Below are 22,913 nucleotides of genomic sequence, written 5' to 3' on the forward strand. Positions count from 1 at the left end.
CTAGCAGATTAACCGTTCCCCTTAACTGTATCCATGACATCCTGTTTGCCTGTCTGGATTGTAAGCTCTTTCGAGAAAGGACTGTTTTCTTACTCTTTGTGACTCTGTGCAACGCTACGTGTGTCTGGTAGGAAGTCTATGAGCACCGGAGCTGTTACCGCTGCGGTTTTGTTAAAAAAAAAAAAAAAGGCGGGGGGGGGGGGGGGGGGGAAGTGAGATGATTGGAATTCTCTGTTCAGAAAAGACTATACTCTTCAAGAAATCCCTGCAAAAATCTTAACACTACAAGTACCTTCCTGCCTCCCATCTTATTCCTGACCCCTCGAATCAACCTGATCTACTCTTTACTCGCTCTGGAAATGACCAGAGATCTTCTTTTGTAACCCACCTTCTATAACTCTTTTGTAATCTGCCTTGAACCACAAGGCAATGGCGGAATAGAAATCTTTAATGTAATGTAATGTAAATAAATATTACCCTATAAACCTGGGGGGAAAGACTAGAAGGCCGCACATACTGCATTCTAATACTGGGGCTTTCACATGTGGTCTGAAGAGTCAAAGGTTAGCATGCTCTCTCACAGCCAGAGAGCATTTCTTGCCTGTTTCTTCTCTTTTGTGAGCGCATGGAGGACCCAAATGTTTTTCTTCCTTTGTTGATGGGGCTGGATCAATGAAAAATGAAATAAAACCAGCAGGGAGGATGAGGAACTGAAGCGATTGCTTCACAGAATGCAGGGTTAAAGAGGAGGTACCCCAGAAATGATACCGGCAGACGAGAACTCCAGATGTGCACACAGAGAAGGGGGTGAAGTCAGTGGGCACTAAAGCAGTATTCTATAACGGCAGAGGTACACACCGAATCTGTTATACAGTACGCTGCTAAGTCTGCAGTTACACACCAAACTTTAGGTTGGACCACTTACGCCAGTGGTTTCCAACCTTTGCCAGGAAACGGGCAACTGTGGAAATATGAGAAAGCTCTGGCACCAAACGATTTCAACCTTCACATATTACTAATTTTGTAAACCACCTTGACTGGGTGTTAAACACTAAAAATAATATTGATTCTACAAGGAAATAAAATACTGAGTGGAGTGGAACAAGTAGAGGTGAATACTTGTTTACTCTTTCCCAAAATACTAAGACTAGGCCTAGATTCATTAACAATAGTGACTCAATTGCTGTTGGCCGATTTTCCAACAGCGATTGATTCATTATTAAGTTTGCATGCCAGGGCTCCCTTCCTCCCCCACAGCTTAAAAAAAATATGGTAGGAGGGATGCCGACTCCCTCCTGCCACCAGACGCCCCGCCCACCTGCTGCAATCAAACTAATGGCAGGAGGGATGCCAACTCCCTCCTGCCGTCGGACCCCCCCCCACCAAATCCCACATCTTCTCCCAGTACCTTTCAAAGTTGGGAGCAGGAGGGGTGCTCAGTCCCTCCTGCTCCTCCAGGGGGCCGTGATGCAATGCAGGCCTTAGGCCCTGCCCAAGTGCATCATGTAATGCATGGGGAGGGGCCTAAGGCTCTGTTGGCTCAGACACTTCAGGTTCCTCCCTTGGGGACTTCCTTAGGGAGGAGTCTAAGGAAGTCCCTGATTGGCCATTGTCATCAGTCTCCACCTCTACCATGAAAAGAGACCCTAGCCTCTACTGAGCATCCTCTCTCTCATGGTCTTTAAATTCATGCCTCTATCCGGCTTTCTCTAACAGAGGGAGGGAGGGAAAAAACAGAGTTACAGAGAAAGTAAGGCTGCCGCCTGGACTGGGTCAACCCTGACCGGTTGATCCACTTCTGGTTTTAGGGCCAGTGCATCTCTGCATGTGTAGGCCTAATTCCTCTAGGAAGGGCAGGAACCAATGGTACTCAAATGTGATGGTACAAAACCAGAACTGGATCAGATAGCCATGGTTGACCTGGGTCAGAGGTAACCTGGTACCCCAAACCAGGCTCTTCTTCCCCCTCCTACTCATTCTCAGACTGCTGTGATGTGGGCAAATATCTAATAGCCTGCAATTATTAAACGTAATAGTCTTGTTTTTTCAAAAATGTCTTGAAGGCAGGCCTTCAAGGGGGGACAGGCCTACAAGGGGGGGGGAGAAGCTACAAGGGGGTGGGACAGGCCTTCAAGTGGGGGACAGGCCTTCGGGGGGGTGCAGGCCTTCAAGGGGGGACAGGCCTTCGGGGGGGGTGCAGACCTTCAAGGGGTGCAGGCCTTCAAGGGGGGGCAGGCAGGCCTTCAGGGGGGGTGCAGGCCTTCGGGGGGGGTGTAGGCCTTTGGGGGGGTGCAGACCTTCAAGAGGGTGCAGGCCTTCAAGGGGGGGGGGGACAGGCCTTCAAGGGGGGAAAGGCCTTTTTACGGGGTCATTTCCACCCCGTAGCTAATCTGTTACATATTTCCCAGGATCCCAGAAGCAGACGGTCAGTGGCCTTGACTTAGAGCAACTCCTAATCCTTACAGCATTAAGTTCTTAGGCTTGCAGTGGGAATGTACATAGTTTTGGTTCCGTGCTCATAAAGACGTTATTGTCCTGTAGCCAAGAAGGATGTGGCTGCTGGAATGTTATTTACAATTCACGAGTTCAGTGGATACACTGGATGTGGTGGCAGAAGAAGGCTTCAGCTGACAGTGGCAAGAGGGTCAGAAGCCTGGGCAATGTTTTCTTGCTGCATGGTTATATGAAGTCAGCAGTGTTGTCTACAAAGCAACAGATAAACACCATTCCTTCTCCTATCCTGGAACGCCAGCTGCCGTCCGCACGAGTCTTTCTTACATGAACCAGAAGAGCAACAGGAAATGAGCAGAGTTTCCATGGGAAGAGAATTAGCACAGGAAAGGCCTGGAAGTCTATAAAGCTGAAACCAACGTATTCTGTACAACAAGGAGCACACAATAGCATTATCTGGAAATGAAACCCCAGGACCTTCCCTCTCCCCAAAAGCAAACTGCTCTGGCCAAGCTGCTTTTGGTGATTAGTAGCTGTGAATAGGGTTACCATATGGCTCCAGAAAAAGGAGGTCGGATTGAGGCATCTGGGATTTACTTCCACTGAAAGCACTGGAAGTAAAACCCGGATGTCTCAATCCGTCCTCCTTTTGGAGCCATATGGTAACCCCAGGTGTGTGTGGGGGGGGGGGGGGGGGGAGAGATCTGCACAGAGCACAGTTACAACCTGAATGTCTTGTATCGTCAACCAAACAAGTTTATGATGCCCAAAACATTATGGAGTTAAAGAGCACAAGAAGATAGAGCAGGGGTGTCAAAGTCCTTCCTGGAGGGCCGCAATCCAGTCGGGTTTTCAGGATTTCCCCAATGAATATGCATGAGATCTATTAGCATACAATGAAAGCAGTGCATGCAAAAAGATCTCGTGCATATTCATTGGGGTAATCCTGAAAACCCGACTGGATTGCGGCCTTCCAGGAGGGACTTTGACACCCCTGAAGAGGGAAATTCTATAAAAGGCGCTTATATTGACCTAACTTAATTAGTATATTGGCTTCAATTATGAGCTTTAATAAACTCATAATTGAAAAAAAAAATAAAGAAGGCACCGAAGCCCTTTAAATCAAACAGAAAGCCTGTATGATTGGGCCTAAATGTATTATGCAATTTTGGTTGCAGAAAGAATCTCCAAGTTTTGGGCACTGGAGGAATCAATTCCATCGCTTATTTTTATTTGAGAGTTGGGAGGTTCGAGGTTCGCCTAAAAAATCTCATCTTTTTATGGAGGTTTGGGATCCTTATATTCAGAATCTTTCACCAAAAATACGAAGTTTGGTTATCAATGATTTATTATGTGCTAAATCTCTGAATATTTTAATTCATTCATTAGTAATTTCCAAAATTGATTATTGTAGTGCTTTATTTAAAGGTATATCGCAGAAAGAAATCAGACGTCTGCAAATTATTCAGAACGCCTCTGTTAAAATAATTTACAAAGCCAAAAAATTTGATCACGTCTCTCCACTTCTCAAAAAAGCACATTGGCTCCCAGTTACACACCGAATTTTATTTAAAATATGTCTGCTTACATTTAAATCATTATTATTTAAAACCCCCGCTTTTATTTTTAGAGTTTTAATTCCTTATCATACTTCGAGACAGTTAAGATCGCAGGATCAACACTTATTGGCAATACCCTCACTGAAAGTTATCAATACAAGGCGTCACACCATGTTCTCAATAACAGCTCCTCAATCTTGGAATGATCTCCCACTTTTTCTTCGAGAGGAAAGGAACCTAGATAAATTTAAATCCAAACTTAAGAGCTTCCTTTTTAATGATGCTTTTAATGTATAAATTTTATATCCTAAAACTTTTTACTTTTTATTCTATATATTTACTTTTTATTCTATATATTAAATATAAATTTTATTTGTTACCCCTCCTATCGTTTTTTCCATAAATGTAATTAAATTAAATTAATAATGATTGTAACCCTTTAATAAACCTTCCTTTGCTTTGAAATGATATGTAGAAATTATGTACAGTGGTGCCTCACACAACGAACTTAATTGGTTCCAGGAGCAAGTTTGTTATGCGAAAAGTTCGTTATGTGAAACGCGTTTTCCCATAACAATACATGTTAAAAAAAATAATTCGTTCTGTAGCATAAAATATGCTAAGATGACATAAAAAAAGATAAATTTTTTGTTATTATTTTTATTTAGATACATCTAAAAACATAATTGTTTTTTAAAACAACACACATTTTTTAAATTTAAAGACAGACTAAGTAGAGTCTAATTTTACAGTGAGAGAGGGCAGAGTCTCAGCGGCAAAAACTGGGACTTAACTGTTCATTTTTTTTTTTTCTAGCATCGGGGAAGCGGCGAGAATAGCTCCGCCCCCCCCCAACGCATCAGCAGTAGGCGCCGGGCCCCTGCGAGCCGACGGTCCGCCACTGCACAGGGAGCCAGGCGGAGAGAGGGCAGTTAAGCGCAGTGCCTGCGCGGAAGGATGCAGCTCGGGCGACTTCGTTGTGTGAAACGAAGTTCGTTGTAGGAAGCAAGACCTGAAGTTAGTTGTGCGCAGCGTTCGCTGTGCGAGGCGTTCGTTATGCGAGGCACCACTGTATAGTAATGTCTGTAATTATATTGTTTGTTATATTTGTCACCCTAACTGATTTTTAATGAGATTGTACATCGCCTAGGAAATGTGATAGGCGATTAATCAAATTTTTCTAATAAACTTGGAAACTTGGAATGAAAATTAGGTTTACTAATTACATTCCAGTTATTTATTTTAATTCTTTATTTTTGTCAACTTTCATCCAGGGTGAGGGATTTCATTTAGGGGAAGATGGTGGGTAGGGGATGGAATTAAGGGGGGTGTAGATATGGAAATTAAGGGCTCCTTTTATCAAGGCGCGCTACGGGGGTTAGCGCGTCGGACATTTCATCACGCGCTAACTCCCGCGGCAGCCTAAAATCCTAACGCTTCGTCAATGGAGGTGTTAGGGACTAGCGCGGCAGGCGGTTTAGCGCGCGGTATTCCGCGCGTTAAACCGCTACCGCGCCTTTGTAAAAGGACCCCTAAATTTGAAAGAATGATTTAAATTTGTATGAAATATTATTATTGTGATTCTTATTGTATTGAATGTATTTTTGTATTATCCTATTGTACTGATTATTTGATTCTTTCAATAAAAATTGTTATACATAATGATAAAATAAAACTTAATTGGGCGACAGGCACCTGTCTTCTTGGGCACGAGTCTATGTAAGAAAGGCACCTATCTTATGGTGCCTAACTCCAAAGAAGGCGTGTTTAGGGGGCGGAGAAGGACTTACACGCCATTAGATGCAATTCTCTAAAGTATTTCAGGCGCCTATAATGTAGCCGTTTCAAACTCTGGCCTGCATTTTAGGTGCCTAATAGTTAGGCATGATTCTGTAACGGGCACCTAACCTCCTCTTCTACAAAGCTGCGCATCAACAGCCCCGAAGCCCTTTAAATCTTCGGGGCCGTTACCGCTCGGCTTTGTAGAAGAGGGGGGAAGTGCGACTGATATGAAACAGGGGCCCAACCTTAGATGTCTATCTTTTTAGCCAATTACAGACTCTGACCCTTAGAGACTACTGAACATAATTATTTCTTTTTAAAATGTATAAACCTAGATTTATGAACTGGGGTGCATGAAGGAAACAGTTACAAACACAGTTAGAACATACAAACTCTATATGTATGGTGTCCGTGGTAGAATAGAAACGATGTCCCTAGTGGTTATAGTGTCATAGAAAGTGTTTTATAGTTGGAATTACTGTGAGAATGGCAGCTTTTTACATCCTTTCCAATGACATGAATGGTTAAAATCTGATTTTATGTTTGTAGCTCCGCCCACGTGTGCAGGTGGGCCGCGAGACCCCCAGAACATATCACCCCAGGTAGTGAGGGATCTGCATACCAAGTTTCGTTCAAATCGGTCAAGTCGTTTTTGAATTAAATCTAAGCGGTGTACATATTAAACATACATAATTGTTAAAAACAAACAACACAATAACACCTAGTTATCAAAATATAGAAATATTTAAATTGGTAGAAGCATTTCAATAAAACACTATCATAAATTTAAATCATTCATCCTCAACCTTATTCTACTCTTAAGATTGAAAACCACCCATATCTGTAAAATCAAATCTCATTCAATTTTTAAAAAAGCATCTATGAATAGTTGTGTTTTAAAGAATTTCTTAACAGTCATATGAATCCTACATAATCTTAACAGCTTGAATGTCACCCTACAGAATGACACAGAGACAAAGTTTGCCCAGTCCCATCTCCGCAGGTTTTGTCCTCTCTGGTCTCCCCATGGGCTCTGTCCTCATCTGCACATATTTCAAATGCTTAAGATTTTATATTTTAATCTTTTTTATTAAAGTATAAAAAAAGGACAATATTCTGTGCAACTGTTATTTGTAAATCCATTTCAGTCTGGGTTTTGGTACAACTTTCCCAAAGAGTTGGTTGCTTGTGTTTTTACATGATCTGGGAAGATAACCGGATTGTCTTTCAGACATGGGTGTAGAAGAGAACCGTGAAAGCGCTGGTCTCAGTGACAGAAACGGCAATCAAAGAAGGGAAGTCACGAGGGCCACAATCCAGTCGGGTTTTCAGGATTTCCCCACTGAATATGGGACCTAACGACGCTAGAAGAATGGGCCAAAAAATGGCAAATGAACTTTAATGTAGAGAAATGCAAGGTCATGCATGTAGGGAAAAAGAACCCGATGTTCAGCTACAAAATGGGAGGATCACTGCTAGGGGTAAGTAACCTTGAAAGAGACCTGGGAGTGATGGTGGACACGTCTTTAAAGGCGTCGGCACAGTGCGCCACAGCCTCAAGAAAAGCAAACAAAATGTTGGGTATCATTAAGAAGGGTATCACGACCAGGACGAAGGAGGTCATCCTGCCGCTGTATCGTGCGATGGTGCGACCGCATCTGGAGTACTGTGTCCAATATTGGTCGCCGTACCTCAAAAAGGACATGGCGGTACTTGAGGGAGTCCAGAGAAGAGCAACTAAACTGATAAGAGGTATGGAAAACCTCTCATATACTGACAGACTGAAAGAGCTGGGGCTGTTCTCCCTGGAAAAGCGGAGACTTAGAGGAGACATGATAGAAACCTTCAAGATCCTGAAGGGTATAGAAAAAGTAGACAGGGACAGATTTTTCAGATTACGGGGAACCACAAGTACAAGGGGGCACTCGGAAAAATTAAAAGGAGACAGGTTTAAAACGAATGCCAGAAAGTTCTTTTTCACCCAGAGGGTGGTGGACACATGGAACGCGCTTCCGGAGGCTGTGATAGGCCGGAGCACGTTACAAGGCTTCAAAGAAGGTTTGGATAGGTTCCTAGAGGATAAAGGAATTGAGGGGTACAGATAAGAGTAGCGGTAGGTTATAGGGATAGTCTGGGACCATTGCTTAGGCAATGGGCCTGATGGGCCGCCGCGGGAGCGGACCGCTGGGCAAGATGGACCTCTGGTCTGCCTCAGCGGAGGCAACTTCTTATGTTCTTAATATGCATGAGATCTATTAGCATACAATGAGAGCAGTGCATGCAAATAGATCTCATGCAACAGATCTCATGCTGGGTAAACCAACGTGTACTTTTATTGAAGAACAACACTCAATGGACTCATTTGTTGATACCGTGCTGTTCTTCAATAAAAGTACGCTTTGGATAACCCAGCATGACATCTGTTGCATCAGATCTATTTGCATGCACTGCTCTCACTGTATGCTAATAGATCTCATGCATATTCAGTGGGGAAATCCTGAAAACCTGACTGGATTGTGGCCCTCGAAGAACCGACATCGACACCCCTGCCTTAGAGAATGACACGGGGACAGTTTGTCCCCATTCGCACTGGCTCTGAACCCGGCCACACCCCACAGTTAACTATGGGTACCCTTTCCTGTGTCATTCTCTAACCCTGGATTCAGCTCATGGTGACTGTGGGAAACTGGGAAAGAAGAACTCTTAAGTCGACCTCCCCCCCACCCCCGTTTCTTAGATACATCCTTTATGCACTGTTTTACTGGATACTGGGCCAGGTGCACTTCTGCTCAGTTTCATCACGGTACTTTCCTACATACTGTGTAGGCCTCAGTGAGGCCTAGTGACAGCAGTGGCTCATTTCTTTTAACTTTGATCTCTTTTATGAAGCTTTGAGAAAAGAATCGAATCCAAACAGAAAGCATTTCCTCCAAAGCAAAGCTTCTATGACTTTTACAATTCAAAAAGCCAGGTCAATCAAAATCTGGAAAAGTGAAAAGAGTTCCTACCTCGTCTGGGACCATTATGAGAGGGTATTTGTCTTCAGAAAGGAAGTTGAAGAGACACCAGAGCCGGAAGGCATCCTGATAGGATAGCACGGTGTTCCCATTCCGGTCTGCCTTGTAATTCTTTTTTGACGTCAATGTCCAGCAAAGCTCATCAAAGTTCTCCTTTATGAAAGATCCTTCTACCACCTGCAGACAGTCAGATGCCAACAAAATGGAGATTAGTTAGATCAGTACTGCAATGTTTCAACTGGAAATGTGAAAAAAAAAAGCTCCCTGTAATAGTAAGCCAGATCCATAATCCAGATATTCACTCATGTGTGGGTTTTACAAGATAATACTACTACTCTCAATTATTTCTATAGCACTACCAGAAGTACGCAACGCTGTAGAGTCACAAAGAAGACAGTCCCTGCTCGAAAGAGCTTACAATCTAAACAGACAAACAGGATGTCAAGGATACAGTTAAGGGGAACGGTTAATCTTCCGGCTGGGTTGGAGGGCAGAGGGGAGTACAGGACAATCAAGCCATTGTGACATCACTGATGAAGTTGGCTCTTATTGGTGGAATGAGGCATTATGACATCACAGTCTCACTGATGAGGTTGGCACTTATTGGTGGAATAAGGCATTATGACATCACTATCTCAGCTCTGCTTCCCAAAGACTGAAACTCTTCACACTACCACTACTATGAATTATTTCTATAGCGCTACCAGACGTACGCAGCACCGTACAGAGTCACAAAGAAGATAGACCCTGCTCGAAAGCGCTTACAATCTAAACAAGACAAAGACAGACAAACAGGATGCCATGGATACAATTAGGGGGAATGGTTAATCTGCTGACTAGGGCAGTGGGGAGTAGGGTTACAGATTGATAGTAATTTTAAGACTAAGCTTGGTTCCTAATTCAGGATGAGTGTGATGTGAGTAATACACAGGTCCCATGGACAGGGGAACTTCAAGAGACATGTGCTCCCCCAGAGACAGTTAAGTGAATAGAAGAAAATAACCAACAGCTTCCTGAGGGAAGAAGGGGGGGGGGGCCTGGGATGCCAACTCTGCTGCTACCTATGAGGCAGAACAAGGGTTGCTGGGATTGAGAAATACATCTCTTTCTGGTTCACTGAGGTTGCTGAACTGAAGGGAAGGAAAGCAAGGGGAAGTGGCTTTTCCCTCAACTGACTATACGCTATATATTCTGCATGGGATAAACATAGAAATACGACGGCACATAAAGGCCACATTTTTCTGTCTGCCCATCCGTAGCATCCACTATCTCCTCCTCTCCCTAAGAGATCCTACATGCCTATCCCAGGCTTTCTTGAATTCAGACACAGTCTTTGTCTCCACCACCTCTACCGAGAGCCTGTTCCACGCATCTACCACCCTTTCTGTCAAAAAGTATTTCCTTAGATTACTCCTGACAGAAGGGGTCCACAGAGAGACATGCAGGCATGGCACAACAGAAAGAGATAGGCAGGCAGGGAACCAGGGAGAGAGACGGACAGATAGACAAACAGACAAGGAAGGGACCAGGGAGAGACACAGACAGAAAGAATGACAAACAGTCAGGGGGCCAGAGAGACAGACAGACAGCAGCCAGAGAGAGAGAGAGACAAAGAAAAAAAAGACAGACAGTGGCTAAGGAGAAAGATAGAAAGACAGACAGGGAGCCAAGGAGAGACACAGACACAAAGACAGACAGCGGCTAAAGAGAGAGAGACAAAGAAAAGAAGACAGACAGACAGCAGCCAAGGAGAGAAAGAGAGACAGAAAGAAAGAAAGCAGCCAAGGAGAGGGAGAGACAGAAAGAAAGAGAGACAGTGGCCAAGCAGAGAGAGACAGAAAGACACAGACACAAAGACAGACAGCGGCTAAAGAGAGAGAGACAAAGAAAAGAAGACAGACAGACAGCAGCCAAGGAGAGAAAGAGAGACAGAAAGAAAGAAAGCAGCCAAGGAGAGGGAGAGACAGAAAGAAAGAGAGACAGTGGCCAAGCAGAGAGAGACAGAAAGACAGACAGACAGACAGAAAGCGGCCAAGGAGAGAGAGACAGACAGACACACACACACCTCTATTCTAGTACCCGTTAATGTAACGGGCTTAAAGACTAGTAGATTTTTATTTCGCAATCCAGTTCAAAGGAAATATAAGGAAGAAAAGAGTGACAGCCCTTATTGCAAAATTCAAGAATACAACAAAAGAAAAACTCTTCTGTTTCTGAGTTTCTTTAGTCACATTTGATTTTACATTTGAAAAACAGTTCACTTTTATGTTTGAAAGTAAAATTATTTTACATTTTCAACCGAGTTCACTCAGCCATGGCATTATGCAACATCACTCCAGGCTCTGAAAAATTAATAATTCTGTTGGCCATTAGGGCCACCGTGGAGTTTGAGTGGCCTTTCGCTAGTCAGACAAGATTGTCGTGGATCTCTGAAGAAACAAAACTCACCTTGTCCAGGATATATTTGTTGAGATATGGCATGTAACCCTGACTTGACACTGGCCCATCGTCATCATCTCTGAAGTGTTCCTCCAGGGCCACGGGGTCATGGGGGATGCAGAGGACTGTGTACAAGTTGTGGGAGAGCACCTGCCCAGGAAGAAGCAAGAAAGGCACTTTAAAATCACCGATTCAGTCAGTGGTGTAGTAAAGGGGTGGACTGCCCCGGGCGCCATCTTCTACTTGCCGCTCACTCTGGCATTGGCTTCCTTCTGACATCACTTCCTGTTTGCGGGAACAGGATGTGACATCAGAAGGGAGCCGATGCTGGCACGAGCAGTGGGAGGAAGACGCTACTTTCACCAGTGAACATTTCGAGAGGTATGAGGGGGGCACTCAAGCAGTGGGGAAGAGTTGGAGGGGTGACCAAGCAGCGGGGAAGATTGTGTGTGTGTGTGTGGGGGGGAGGGACACGTGGCATGGCAATGCCTTTCCCCCCTTGAAGGCCTGTCCCCCCCCCTTGAAGGCCTGCACCCCCTTGAAGGTCTGCACCCCCCCAAAGGCCTACACCCCCCCGAAGGCCTGCACCCCTTGAAGGTCTGCACTCCCCCCGAAGGCCTGTCCCCCCTTGAAGGCCTGCACCCCCCGAAGGCCTGTCCCCCACTTGAAGGCCTGTCCCACCCCCTTGTAGGCCTGTCCCCCCTTGAAGGCCTGCCTTCAAGACATTTTTGAAAATTGCAGGCTAGTAGATATTTGAGGAACAGCAGGAACCTCTCTTATGTCATATTTGTGGTCAAAATGCACAGCAATGTGTATGCCTTTCAGCACTATAGAAGTGATAAAGGAGTGGCCTAGTGCTTAGAGCTACAGCCTCAGCATCCTGAGGTTGTGGGTTCAAATCCCATGCTGTTCTTTGTGACCCTGAGCAAGTCACTCAATTGCCTACTGGGACAGACAGGGAAAACGCTTGAGTACCTGATTGTAATCCGCTTAGATAACCTTGATAGGTGGTATATAAAACCTACCGGTAATAGTTGTCTCATAGTTAATAAGGCAGAGTGCCCCCAGGTACACGTAGCTGACCTTAACAAGACCAGTGTTATCAGTATGCCTAGCTGGGGGCAGAGAGAATCTTCTCACAAAAGCCAGACACCTGCTGGGAAGGAAGAGGGTTTTAAAGCCTTGTACGTTCCAGGAGGCCATCTTGTGCCAGGGCAGTGAGTATAGAGTGATCCTCCCACCCATCCTCTCATACGCTTTCTCCTCCTGTTTGATCAGAAGTTGAAGCTTCGCAGGTGAAAGTAGCCGAGCCTGGCACTTGATCAAGTCTGCTGGAGAGCTGCACCCAGGTGGGACCTCCTTTGTAATGTGGCAGGGACATTCTGCGATTCATTGCATGGACCTCTGGTCAGTCTTGCTCATATGATGACAGACTGGACTCATTCTTAGGTTAGCTCTTAAGAGCTTGTATTTCACCTGGGGTACATTATTAATTTGAATGTTTTTGTTAGAACAGTTGTTTACATTATAAAGCTGCAACCAAGTTGTTGCCATTTGAATCAAGGTGTCCGTGTGATTATTGATCTGATTTTTGGTAGACTGGGGCTGGGTTGCCTACGTTATGAAATGTTATTGGCTTTGGTTGGGTATCTGAAGAAAAGCAAAAAAAAACCAAAACAACAACCTAAAAGGATTTGCCCGTGCTCAAATTATGCAAATGAAGAGAAAAAGAAAACGCAGCCTTGCTCATGCCATTGCTACTGGGCTGGGGAGGTGACAAACCTCCCTTGCTTTTACTTTCTGTTTATCAGGGGCTGTCCTACGAGGGAACCGCCTCCCTCTTTCTGAACAGTACCCTTTGGGGGTCCAGTGTCTTCCCACCTAATGTGTCACACATCTCTATTCCAGCAATCATCATCTTGAGGACCTTCTATATGATCCACGTTATTATGACATGGTCTATCTATACTGGTAGGACACCTCAAACCAAGGTTGGACTTGGAGTGTATCAGTTTTTCTATTATATACAGAGTTACAGATGCCCAACTTAAGTAAGTGGTTGCAGGGTCATTTGATTTCACTAAGCAATATTTCCAGTGGCAAAGACTCCTACATGACTCCTACATGACCGCTGGGCGCAGAGGTAAGAAGAAGCAAGAATCTTAAAATCTACAACTTCTGAGTTACATAGAAATCCAACTTAAGAACAGCTTTAAAAATGTAACTCGTTCTTAACCCAGGGACTACATGTATCGGAATAATCAAGCCATTGTGACATCACTGTTGAGGTTGGCTCTTAGGCATTGGTGGAATGAGGCATTATGACATCACAATCTAAGCTCTGGAATGTTGCTACTTAAAGAACACAGTTGAGGTTTCATTTGATTTCACTGAGCAGTATTTCCAGTGCATAGACTCCTACACGTCTCCTGTTGCAGATTCAGGAATGATGTATGGCCACATTAAGAACAGTGTGTGGTTGTGCATGCTGTACCTTAGAAGGAACACTGGTAGGGACAGATGGCCCTTCTGTCAGCTGGGAGCAGAGGTTAGCAGCAAGAATCTTAAAATCTACATGTTCTGAGTTACATACAAATCCGACTTAAGAACAGCTTTAAAAACGTAACTTGTTCTTAACCTGGGGACTGCCTGTATTTAAGAGGCTTATTGCAAAGCTTAGGGGAGTCTCCATCTGGGTTAGTGTTACATATACCATGACAGACATGAACCTTGCTGCTTTAAGTATGATAATGTATATTCTCATTTTTTCTGGCCATGTGATAGATTGGTGGGTCAAATTATAAAGAAATCTTTTTGAAAGTATGTCCAAATGGCTAACGCTTTACTGGAGAGTGGGGGGAAAAAGCCTCAAATTAATGTAACAGCATCAAACATAAAGTATTTAAAAACTTTTTACTTCTTAATTGAGCTATTGTCTCAATTTTTATTGATTTTACCTGATGCATCCTTTTTACTGATTGTTTTTGTCTTGTATTAGATACTAATTGTATTTTAAATATTGGGTGTATGTTATCCTTTTGTTGTGAACCGCTTCGAACTTTTGGTATAGCGGTATACAAGAAATAAAATTATTATTAATCATATCATAAGCATACAAAACGCCACCACTTGGCCTTATACACAGTCTCTAAAGTGCAAACAGCACATAGACCAGTGGTCTCAAACTCTTGGGCCGCCAGGTACTATTTTGAGGCCCTCGGTATATTACCATTGTTCTGGAACATTGCCCGCCTCACTGCTGTAATCTCACGCCAGTGCTTTCCTGCGTCCGTACGCAATTGTGAGGTGGAGTGGAGAGGACAATTGCATACATAGAATGACCACTAGGATGATCTCAGGACTTACAGACATCACATATGAAGAACGTCTAAGCAGACTGCACCTATATTCTCTCGAGGAGCGCAGAGAAAGAAGGGACATGATAGAAACATTCAAATACATTACGGGTCGCATTGAAGTGGAGGAAGAATTATTTTTTTCTTACGGGCCCCACGGCAACAAGAGGGCATCCGCTAAAACTTAAGGGGGGAAGATTTCATGGTGACACCAGGAAATACTTCTTCACAGAACGGGTGATTGGTCAATGGAATAAACTTCCACGCCATGTGGTCGAGGCTAGTAGCATGCTCGACTTCAAGTCAATGGGACAAACAGGTGGGGTGCTACAGAGTTATGCGTAAAGGATGGGTACACCAGGGAAGGAGGGTTCTCGAGTGGGCAGACTTGTTGGGCCGCCAGGCTCTCTTCTGCCGTCTTATTCTATGTTTCTATGTTACAGATGCAGGAAAGTGCTTGCCTGAGGTGGGCAACGCTCCAGAACGTAAGGTAACCATTGGAAGCAGTGCAGCTTGTGCACGCAATCTCATGAAATTTGGCACCTCTCCTGAATGCTTAATGTGAGATGGCGGTTGTGTCCGGTGCTGGAGGAGGTGAGAGCTGAAGGCGGTTGCGGACATGACCACTGGACACTTAAGACAAAAGTTTGATATTGATTCTCCTCCTCTACACCAAAATCTTGTCTTTTGCAGTTGATACTTTAGAATCTAAATCACAATTTTGCATGAGGTAAAACTCTTTATAGTTTATAAATCTTTCCTTAATTGCTTCTGATCATTTCAGCTATACACAGCTGAAAGCAGTGCAACATGTAGAAAGTGGAAAAATTATCTAAATTTCACTTTCTGCATGTTGTACTGCTTTCAGCTGTATATGCAAAGTTGTCATTTCATTAATAAGACATGAATCTTTGGTGGGTTATCGGCTCCCCTCATCGGTGGAAGGGACTATCTTTTTGGCGGAGGGCTATTTGGGAGGACTTTCTGCAGGTGATAGCTTGCTCATTCGTAAGGGTTATATTGTGGGAAAGAAATGTATTCTTACTCATTGGCTTCAGGACTCCCCACCCACCATCTGGTATTGGCGCAATAAATTGCATCTTTTAATGGTCTGGGAGTCCATGTCCGCTCGGTTTTCTGGATCTCGGAGCAAGCTTTTTCTGTCCGTTTGGGCTTCTTATTTGGATACTATGCCCCCTGTGATAAAGAGCCAGGTGGTCAATCGCTTGCGGAAGCCAGTTGTCCCCGTATTGCCAGTGGGTTGAGGGAGGGGTTTTGGGGGTGGGGGGTGTTGGGATGGGGCGGTTGGGGGGTTGCTTCTAGTTTGGATTTGGAGGGCTCCAGGCTCTCAGAGTACAGGCCTGGACTCTCACTGTTATCTGGGATTTCTAGTTGGGTGCTAACTTGATATTTCGTATTGAGGCATTGTAATGAGAAAATAATTGTGTTCTCTCTGTTCTGTGTATATCTTTCATTTTGGTGAATAAAAAAGTTTATATAAAAAAAAAAAAAAAATAAGACATTAACTGGTTTTTTTCTGCGGCCCTCCAAGTACCTACAGATCCAAAATGTGGCCCCTGCAAAGGGTTTGAGTTTGAGACTGACATAGACAGTACTCATCTGCCCACAGGTTCAACATCACATGCAATTTTATTCCACGCAAAGTTCAATACAGATCCCATGGACACAGTCAGTCCTGACAAGAATCCTCGTTTCTTCAGTTCTCCCGACTGCTTCCGGGGTTTAAAACATCAAAAAGTCTGTGCACCCGCCCTCAAAAAGTGGTAGCCCAGAATAAGAACAAAAAAGCCAGCACATCTATTTATAAATCTTAGCCTATTTACTTCCAGGACATCGCCCTGCTTAACCCTTTCAGGACCAAGGGACATATTTGTCCCATAACTTTAAAATCCTATAAATTTTGATTGGGATAGTCTACAGTTCTAAATTTGATATGTACGGATTCCATATGATACTGCCTTTATGTAAACAAACTGGTTCCGACATTCATTCATTAGCGTCGTTGCCAGATTGACGAGAAGATTCACTTGCCACACTGTCCATAAGCCAGAAGTTTGATTAAAAAAAAAAAAAATGATATTTCACAAAAAAAATCAATTTTTTGGCATCTGCAAGCCCTTTTTACCATAAAAATGTCGTCAAAACCACAAAAATTGGCCTACGATCCTTATGGTCCTGAAAGGGTTAAACTCCCCCGATGCTGGGGTAGGGCAATATAGAGCAAAACCGGAGGAACAGACTACTGCTGGATATTCACACAAAGCACTGGCTGGAACCAGCTCTGGACAACAGATGCTGAGCACCCCAGGCTCAAGACTGCTTTTTCACTGTGGCCAGGTGGGGTCATTTGCATTGTGGCTGGCACCCCCCAATATTCTGAACATTTTGGCACCTGTGCAGATAATTCACACAAAGCACATCACTAAGTTGTTTTTATTTTATTTTTTTGTGTGTGTGTGTATGAGTGTGGGGGGGGAGAATTTGGAATGGGGGTTCAAATACTGGATTACATGTACACAGGAAGCTGCATGCTCATTTAAGCAAAGCAGAAAACCGGGAAAGGGTAAAATGCAGACCTCACAGACCTCGCGGATCTAAACCCGCACGGCCTTAAAAATCTGAGGTGCCGCTTGTAGTTTCTGTCTCTTACAGACCTCGATGAGATTTTAGCGCTGACGGATCCGTCTCAGCATAGGGAGAGAAAAGTATCAGGATCCGTCAGCGCTAAAATCTCATCGAAGTCTGTCAGAGCCAGAGACTAGTGCTGGAGCGGCAGAGCAGAAGCCAAGAGAGCGGGGACATAGGTTTCAGACGTGCGTTATGGAAAAGAAGTCTCCAAACTCCAGCACTAGTCTCTGGCTCTTACAGACCTCGATGAGATTTTAGCGCTGACGGATCCGTCTCAGCATAGGGAGGGAAAAGTATCAGGATTCGTCAGCGCTAAAATCTCATCGAAGTCTGTCAGAGCCAGAGACTAGTGCTGGAGCGGCAGAGCAGAAGCCAAGAGAGCGGGGACATAGGTTTCAGACGTGCGTTATGGAAAAGAAGTCTCCAAACTCCAGCACTAGTCTCTGGCTCTGACAGACCTCGATGAGATTTTAGCGCTGATGGATCCTAATACTTTTCCCTCCCTATGCCGAGACAAATCGGTCAGTGCTAAAATCTCATCGAGGTCTGTCAGAGACAGAAAAACTACAAGCGGCATGGACACGGACCTCAGATTTTTAAGGCCGTGCGGGTTCAGATCCGCGAGGTCCGTCAGGTCCACGTTTTACCCCTTCCCCAGAAAACCTTAGAGTGGAATCATTGTCTAATGGTTACAACAGAGCAGGGCCATGAGTTCTAAGTTCAGCACTCTCCCCATGACAACAGTGTGTGTGTGTGTGTGTGTGTGGGGTGTGGGGAGGGGGAGACACTCCACACTTTCTAATCTGTCTGGATGAAATGTTACACCCCAGAGGCTTCAAGGAAGGGAGCAGTGTTGTGCCAACTTCCACGTTATGCAACGCGCTCAAGTGCATCAGCTCCTGCTAAGCACAGGGCCAAGGGCTTGTGTTAAGAGCCACAAGAATCACATGGCTCTTAGCGTGAGGCTGAGCCCCACAGAATTTAAAGATGATACGCTTAAGCACTTCTGCTGCAGAAGTGCTCGCATTAGGTAATTAAAGGTGGTCATACGTTCAAGTAAAACATAGGGAACATAACCCAGAAGCCCTGTTGACGTGACGTGCTGTTCTCTGCCTCCCCTCCATTCCCTCCTGCATTGAATGGGTCACAGAGGTTTTTTTTTCCTCTTACCGACTCCTCCCCATTCACCGCTTGGGCAAGTTTTATACCACTGGAGAACTTATCTATTACCGGTAAATAAACTAGGGTTCAACTAACACTGCCTCGAGTACAAAATAAGGTTAAAAGCCCTCTGGGCCTGAGAAAGAAATGGAACCCACTTTAAACTATAGAACAGCCTGAGCTAATCCATATCAACACAACAACAATAAAAAAATGACAGATATTTATGATACACTAATATATAAATATTATCTGTAGCTTTTTGTTGTCTTGATGCGGATTAGCTAATATGCTTAGAAGACCAGGATACCTGCTGTTTGAAACAAAAGCTTGACACAGTACGAGGGGGCCGCTGAAAAGTTCTCAGTCTCCATCAAGGAGAAAAAAAGTGGAAAATCGCTGGACTATGTGTATAGCCCTAGATCAGGGGTGTCAAAGTCCCTCCTTGAGGGCCGCAATCCAGTCGGGTTTTCAGGATTTCCCCAGTGAATATGCATGAGATCTGTTTGCATGCACTGCTTTCATTGTATGCTAACAGATCTCATGCATATTCATTGGGGAAATCCTGAAAACCTGGATTGCCGCCCTCGAGGAGGGACTGACACCCCTGCCCTAGATGAAGACTGCCCCAACTTTGTTGGCTGGGTTGAGAACTTTTCAGCGGCCCCTCGTAATATAACTATTTCAGCTACAGGTGTGTATTTTTGTATTGTTTTGTTTTGCTGTTCGAAAATGAAAGAATACCAAATGTTTTAGGCAGGGTGTTATAAAGTGAAATAGCACACTTTAAAAGCAAAGAAAAACATTTTAGGAAATAAGATACAGATAAAATTTAGAAATTACCATTAAGGAACCCTTGAACTGTAAAAAGGCTCACTCAGAAACAGGGAGAGGATGGAAACCTGTCAGAAGTTGAACTCCTCTGCCAAGTCTCAGAGCTGCATTTACTGCAGGGGTGTAAAAGTCCCTCCTGGAGGGCCGCAATCCAGTCGGGTTTTCAGGATTTCCCCAATGAACATGCATGAGACCTATTAGCATCCAATGAAAGCAGTGCATGCAAATAGATCTCATGCATATTCATTGCGGAAATTCTGAAAACCCGACTGGATTGTGGCCCTCCAGGAGGAACTTTGACACCCCTGATTTACTGGATAGATTAAAATGGTATGGGGGGGGGGGGTAGAATTACCCTAGTTGTGATACTGCTTTAGCTGGTTGGTGCTTGAGAGGCCTTTTATAAGCTCTTGTGTTTTGATGCTCTATAACGCTATTTTTTTCCGGTTGGGGGAAGATGACAGATAAATTTTATGTAGCATAATGGGCCGCTGGTTTGAACGAATGAAAAAAAGGAAACTTGGAATCGCCAATTTGAGACTTTGTGTAAAAAAACAGCAGGCGTTCCGGGAAAAAAAAGGGGGGGGGGGGAAGCTTCAGATCTTTCTGGGCTCACATTCTGGAACTAAACAGCAACAAGGTTTAATGCGTTCAAGGTCTCCTAAAAAAAAAAATATCTAAGGCGCGCTTAATCCCCGTGGAAATAAAGTCCAATGATTCTAAAGACGTCTATGTTTGAGGCTCTCCCCCCCCCCCCCCCCATCATATTCCAAATCAGAAAGCATGCAAAAAGTGAATGGCACGTAAAACCCCAAGGAAGAGCCACCTAAACCCGGCACTTACTTTGAGCTGCGATTTGGACACTTTGCCGCTCTTCTCCACGTCCAGAGCAGTGAAGGCGTACCAGATGGATTTGAGCAATTCGCTTCTCAGGTCCATGGCTAGAGCATCGCCGCCGGCTGCAGCGCACGGCCCCCGCTAGCTTCGCTCTGCGAGCCCCATCCGGTGTCAGGAAGCTGCGCCGCGACCGCAGAGCCCGGGGGAGGCCCGCAGCACCAGCGCCACCTGCCGACGCAAGCCGAATACAATCTCCAGCACCCCCGTCCTCCCTTTGCCTCATCTCATCGCGCATCTGCCCGAGATTAGGATTAAGGCTTTAGCCAGCCTTCTCTAGGCCAAAGTTTGGTGCTTTACAACTCCAATTCTTCTACCAAAACGGGGGTTTTCCATAACGCACTGGCATAATTGCTACCGTAGCTAGTTACTAATGATGAAAATTCTTAGATAATGAAAGTGTGCAAATACCTCCCCCTCTGCCTCCATAGGTTTAGTATCAAACGTGATAAAACGGAAAAAAAAACAACAACATACGTTTATTAAAAAGAAACTCAAACAGATTAGAAAAAGTTATTTATTTTTTTTTTCCCAGAAAGAAAATCCTCTTTCATTACTAACATCAGGTGTAGAATTTAGACCCAGGTGGGGACCCAGGGAAGTGCTGTGGCCCAGTTTGCTTGACAAGAGGCTCTGCCACTCATCTGCGACCCAGTCCCCCACCAGGGCTCCTGTTCTGTTCAGGCTGTCCCACAGTGGTGAATGCAAAACAAAGCTCCTGAACGAAAAAAAATCACAGAACCTCCTGGTGCTGAAGAGGATACACAGCAAGTCCAGGGTGGCGGGAGAAAAAATAGGAACCTAAGTACTAGCAAAAACTGAGGAAATTAAAGATCTCAGAGTTCTGGAGCAAGGCTAGTCGATACCAGCTCCGCAGGTTTTTGATTGGGCTGTACTTTAAGTGTACCAAGTTTCGTCCTGTTCCCATTCCTTCTTGGCACTGGCTGTAAACAAGAATGCCAGGGTCAAGGGTCAGCTGTGCAGCCTCCATATTTCTACTGAACACTATCAGCACAGCAAAGAACAGCTCGGGCTCCAACTATTAGCTTTATGTTGCAGTTTTCTCCTGCTACAGGGCTGCTGTACTGATGTAGAGATCTTCTCCTTCTTACCGGCCCCCCCAATCGCAGCTCTTACAGTTTCTATAACCGTCAAGAGCATCATCCTGGAGGGCCTCTGTGACATTCACATTCATTCCTGCGAATCAGCAGCCAGGCTCAGCCATCACTTCCGCCGTCACCTCTTCCTCCTGCAGAGTCACCGTGGCCATGGTGATGGCTTCCTCCAGACTTTGCTGTTCTTGCAGCTGCAGAGAGAGAGATGCACACAGATATTTCCTCCTTACTCACCTATGCATTTCACCAGAGCCATGCATTCCTCCCTCCCCCAATGCACCCTCCCAGCACAAGCCTATGCATAGGCCCAGAACAAAGCATTCTTACTCTCCAACTCCAAAATCGCTTATCTATGCTTTTGGCCAGTTAAGATATTCTTCCTCTCTCTCTTCCACATGCCCACCCATAGCACCAGCGCTAGTTAATCCACCAATACCAACTAAAGCGCAGAGGTTGTTAAATGTTTTTGTTGCTGCAGAGAACACAGGGATTCCTGTACTACAGGATTTTCCTTAAAGGACTAACAAAATCAACAAAAGCAAAGGAGTTAGACCAAAAAGGTTTTTTTAAAAAAAGATCCCTCTTGCACAGAATCTTTCAATATAGATGGAAACAAACCTCCGTCCATGCAGCGAGGGGTACTTTATCAGATAAAAAGGAAGGGTGGTAGGGCAGTTCCTCATTTTAAACATTATTGTACCGCTGCCCAATTTAAATCTTGTCTGGCCTGGTATAAAGATCAGCACAAGGGCTGGATTCGAAGAGGACAGGGTCCATTATCCCCTTTGATTTACAAGAAAGTGCCTTGGTTAGCAACATGGAGGAAATTGAAACATGAAAAGAGTAAACTCAGAAACTATAATTATAGTATATACTGTATACATAGATGGTATAAATAGCTCATTTATTGTATAATGCTTTAACTGAAGCTCATGCAAACCACTCTGAATTGATTTTCAGTCATTAGTAGCAGGATAAAAGCTTCCAATAAACAATCTCCAAGTTGCACGTAACAGCAAGGAATGCCAACTTTTTTTTTAAGGTATACTATGGAGACTTGGATCTGAACTAGATCTAGTCTCTTAAAAGGCACCATTCCAGAGAAGAGCAACTAAGCTAATAAAGGGTATGGAGGACCTCTCATATACTGACAGACTGAAAAGGCTGGGGCTTTTCTCCCTGGAAAAGCGGAGACTTAGAGGGGACATGTTAGAAACCTTCAAGATCATGAAGGGTGTAGAAAAAGTAGACAGGGACAGATTTTTCAAATTATGGGGAACCACAAGTACAAGGGGGCACTCAGAGAAATTAAAAGGGGAAAGGTTTAAAACAAACGCCAGGAAGTTCTTTTTCACCCAAAGGGTGGTGGATACATGGAACACGCTACCGGAGGATGTGATAAGCAGAAGCATGCTACAGGGCTTCAAAGAAGGATTGGACAGGTACCTGGAGGACAAAGGGATTGAGGGGTACAGATAGGAGTAGAGGTAGGTTATAGGGACAGGATTAGAGGTAAGTTACAAAATTAGTCTGGGACCACTGTTCAGGCAATAGGCCTGATGGGCCGCCGCGGGAGCGGACCGCTGGGCAGGATGGACCTCTGGTCTGTCTCAGCGGAGGCTCTTTCTTATGTTCTTAAGTGGCAGAGGGGGTCTT

The 22,913-nt window shown here is 44.6% G+C and overlaps 2 protein-coding genes across 8 annotated transcripts in view; both read right to left on the minus strand.

Moving 5' to 3' along the window:
- DEF6 (DEF6 guanine nucleotide exchange factor) overlaps nucleotides 1-20,366 on the minus strand; it is a 50,713-nt gene extending 30,347 nt beyond the window's left edge. For 2 of the 3 annotated variants that reach the window (XM_033919031.1, XM_033919032.1), the window contains exons 1-3: nucleotides 20,092-20,366; nucleotides 11,258-11,398; nucleotides 8,801-8,986 (exon numbers count right to left, since the gene is read on the minus strand). In XM_033919031.1, coding sequence (XP_033774922.1) covers nucleotides 8,801-8,986; nucleotides 11,258-11,398; nucleotides 20,092-20,187 — 423 coding nt within the window. In that variant the 5' untranslated portion in view covers nucleotides 20,188-20,366. The remainder of the gene's footprint in view (nucleotides 1-8,800; nucleotides 8,987-11,257; nucleotides 11,399-20,091) is intronic. The other variant, XM_033919029.1, reaches the window with a different exon arrangement.
- Nucleotides 20,367-20,653: 287 nt separating this feature from the next.
- ZNF76 (zinc finger protein 76) overlaps nucleotides 20,654-22,913 on the minus strand; it is a 37,598-nt gene continuing 35,338 nt past the window's right edge. For all 5 annotated transcript variants that reach the window (XM_033919033.1, XM_033919034.1, XM_033919037.1 and 2 more), the window contains one exon: nucleotides 20,654-21,448. In XM_033919033.1, the coding sequence (XP_033774924.1) occupies nucleotides 21,347-21,448 (102 nt within the window). In that variant the 3' untranslated portion in view covers nucleotides 20,654-21,346. The remainder of the gene's footprint in view (nucleotides 21,449-22,913) is intronic.

This window comes from Geotrypetes seraphini, chromosome 13 (genome assembly GCF_902459505.1).
Source record: "Geotrypetes seraphini chromosome 13, aGeoSer1.1, whole genome shotgun sequence".
Taxonomy (NCBI): Eukaryota; Metazoa; Chordata; class Amphibia; order Gymnophiona; family Dermophiidae; genus Geotrypetes; species Geotrypetes seraphini.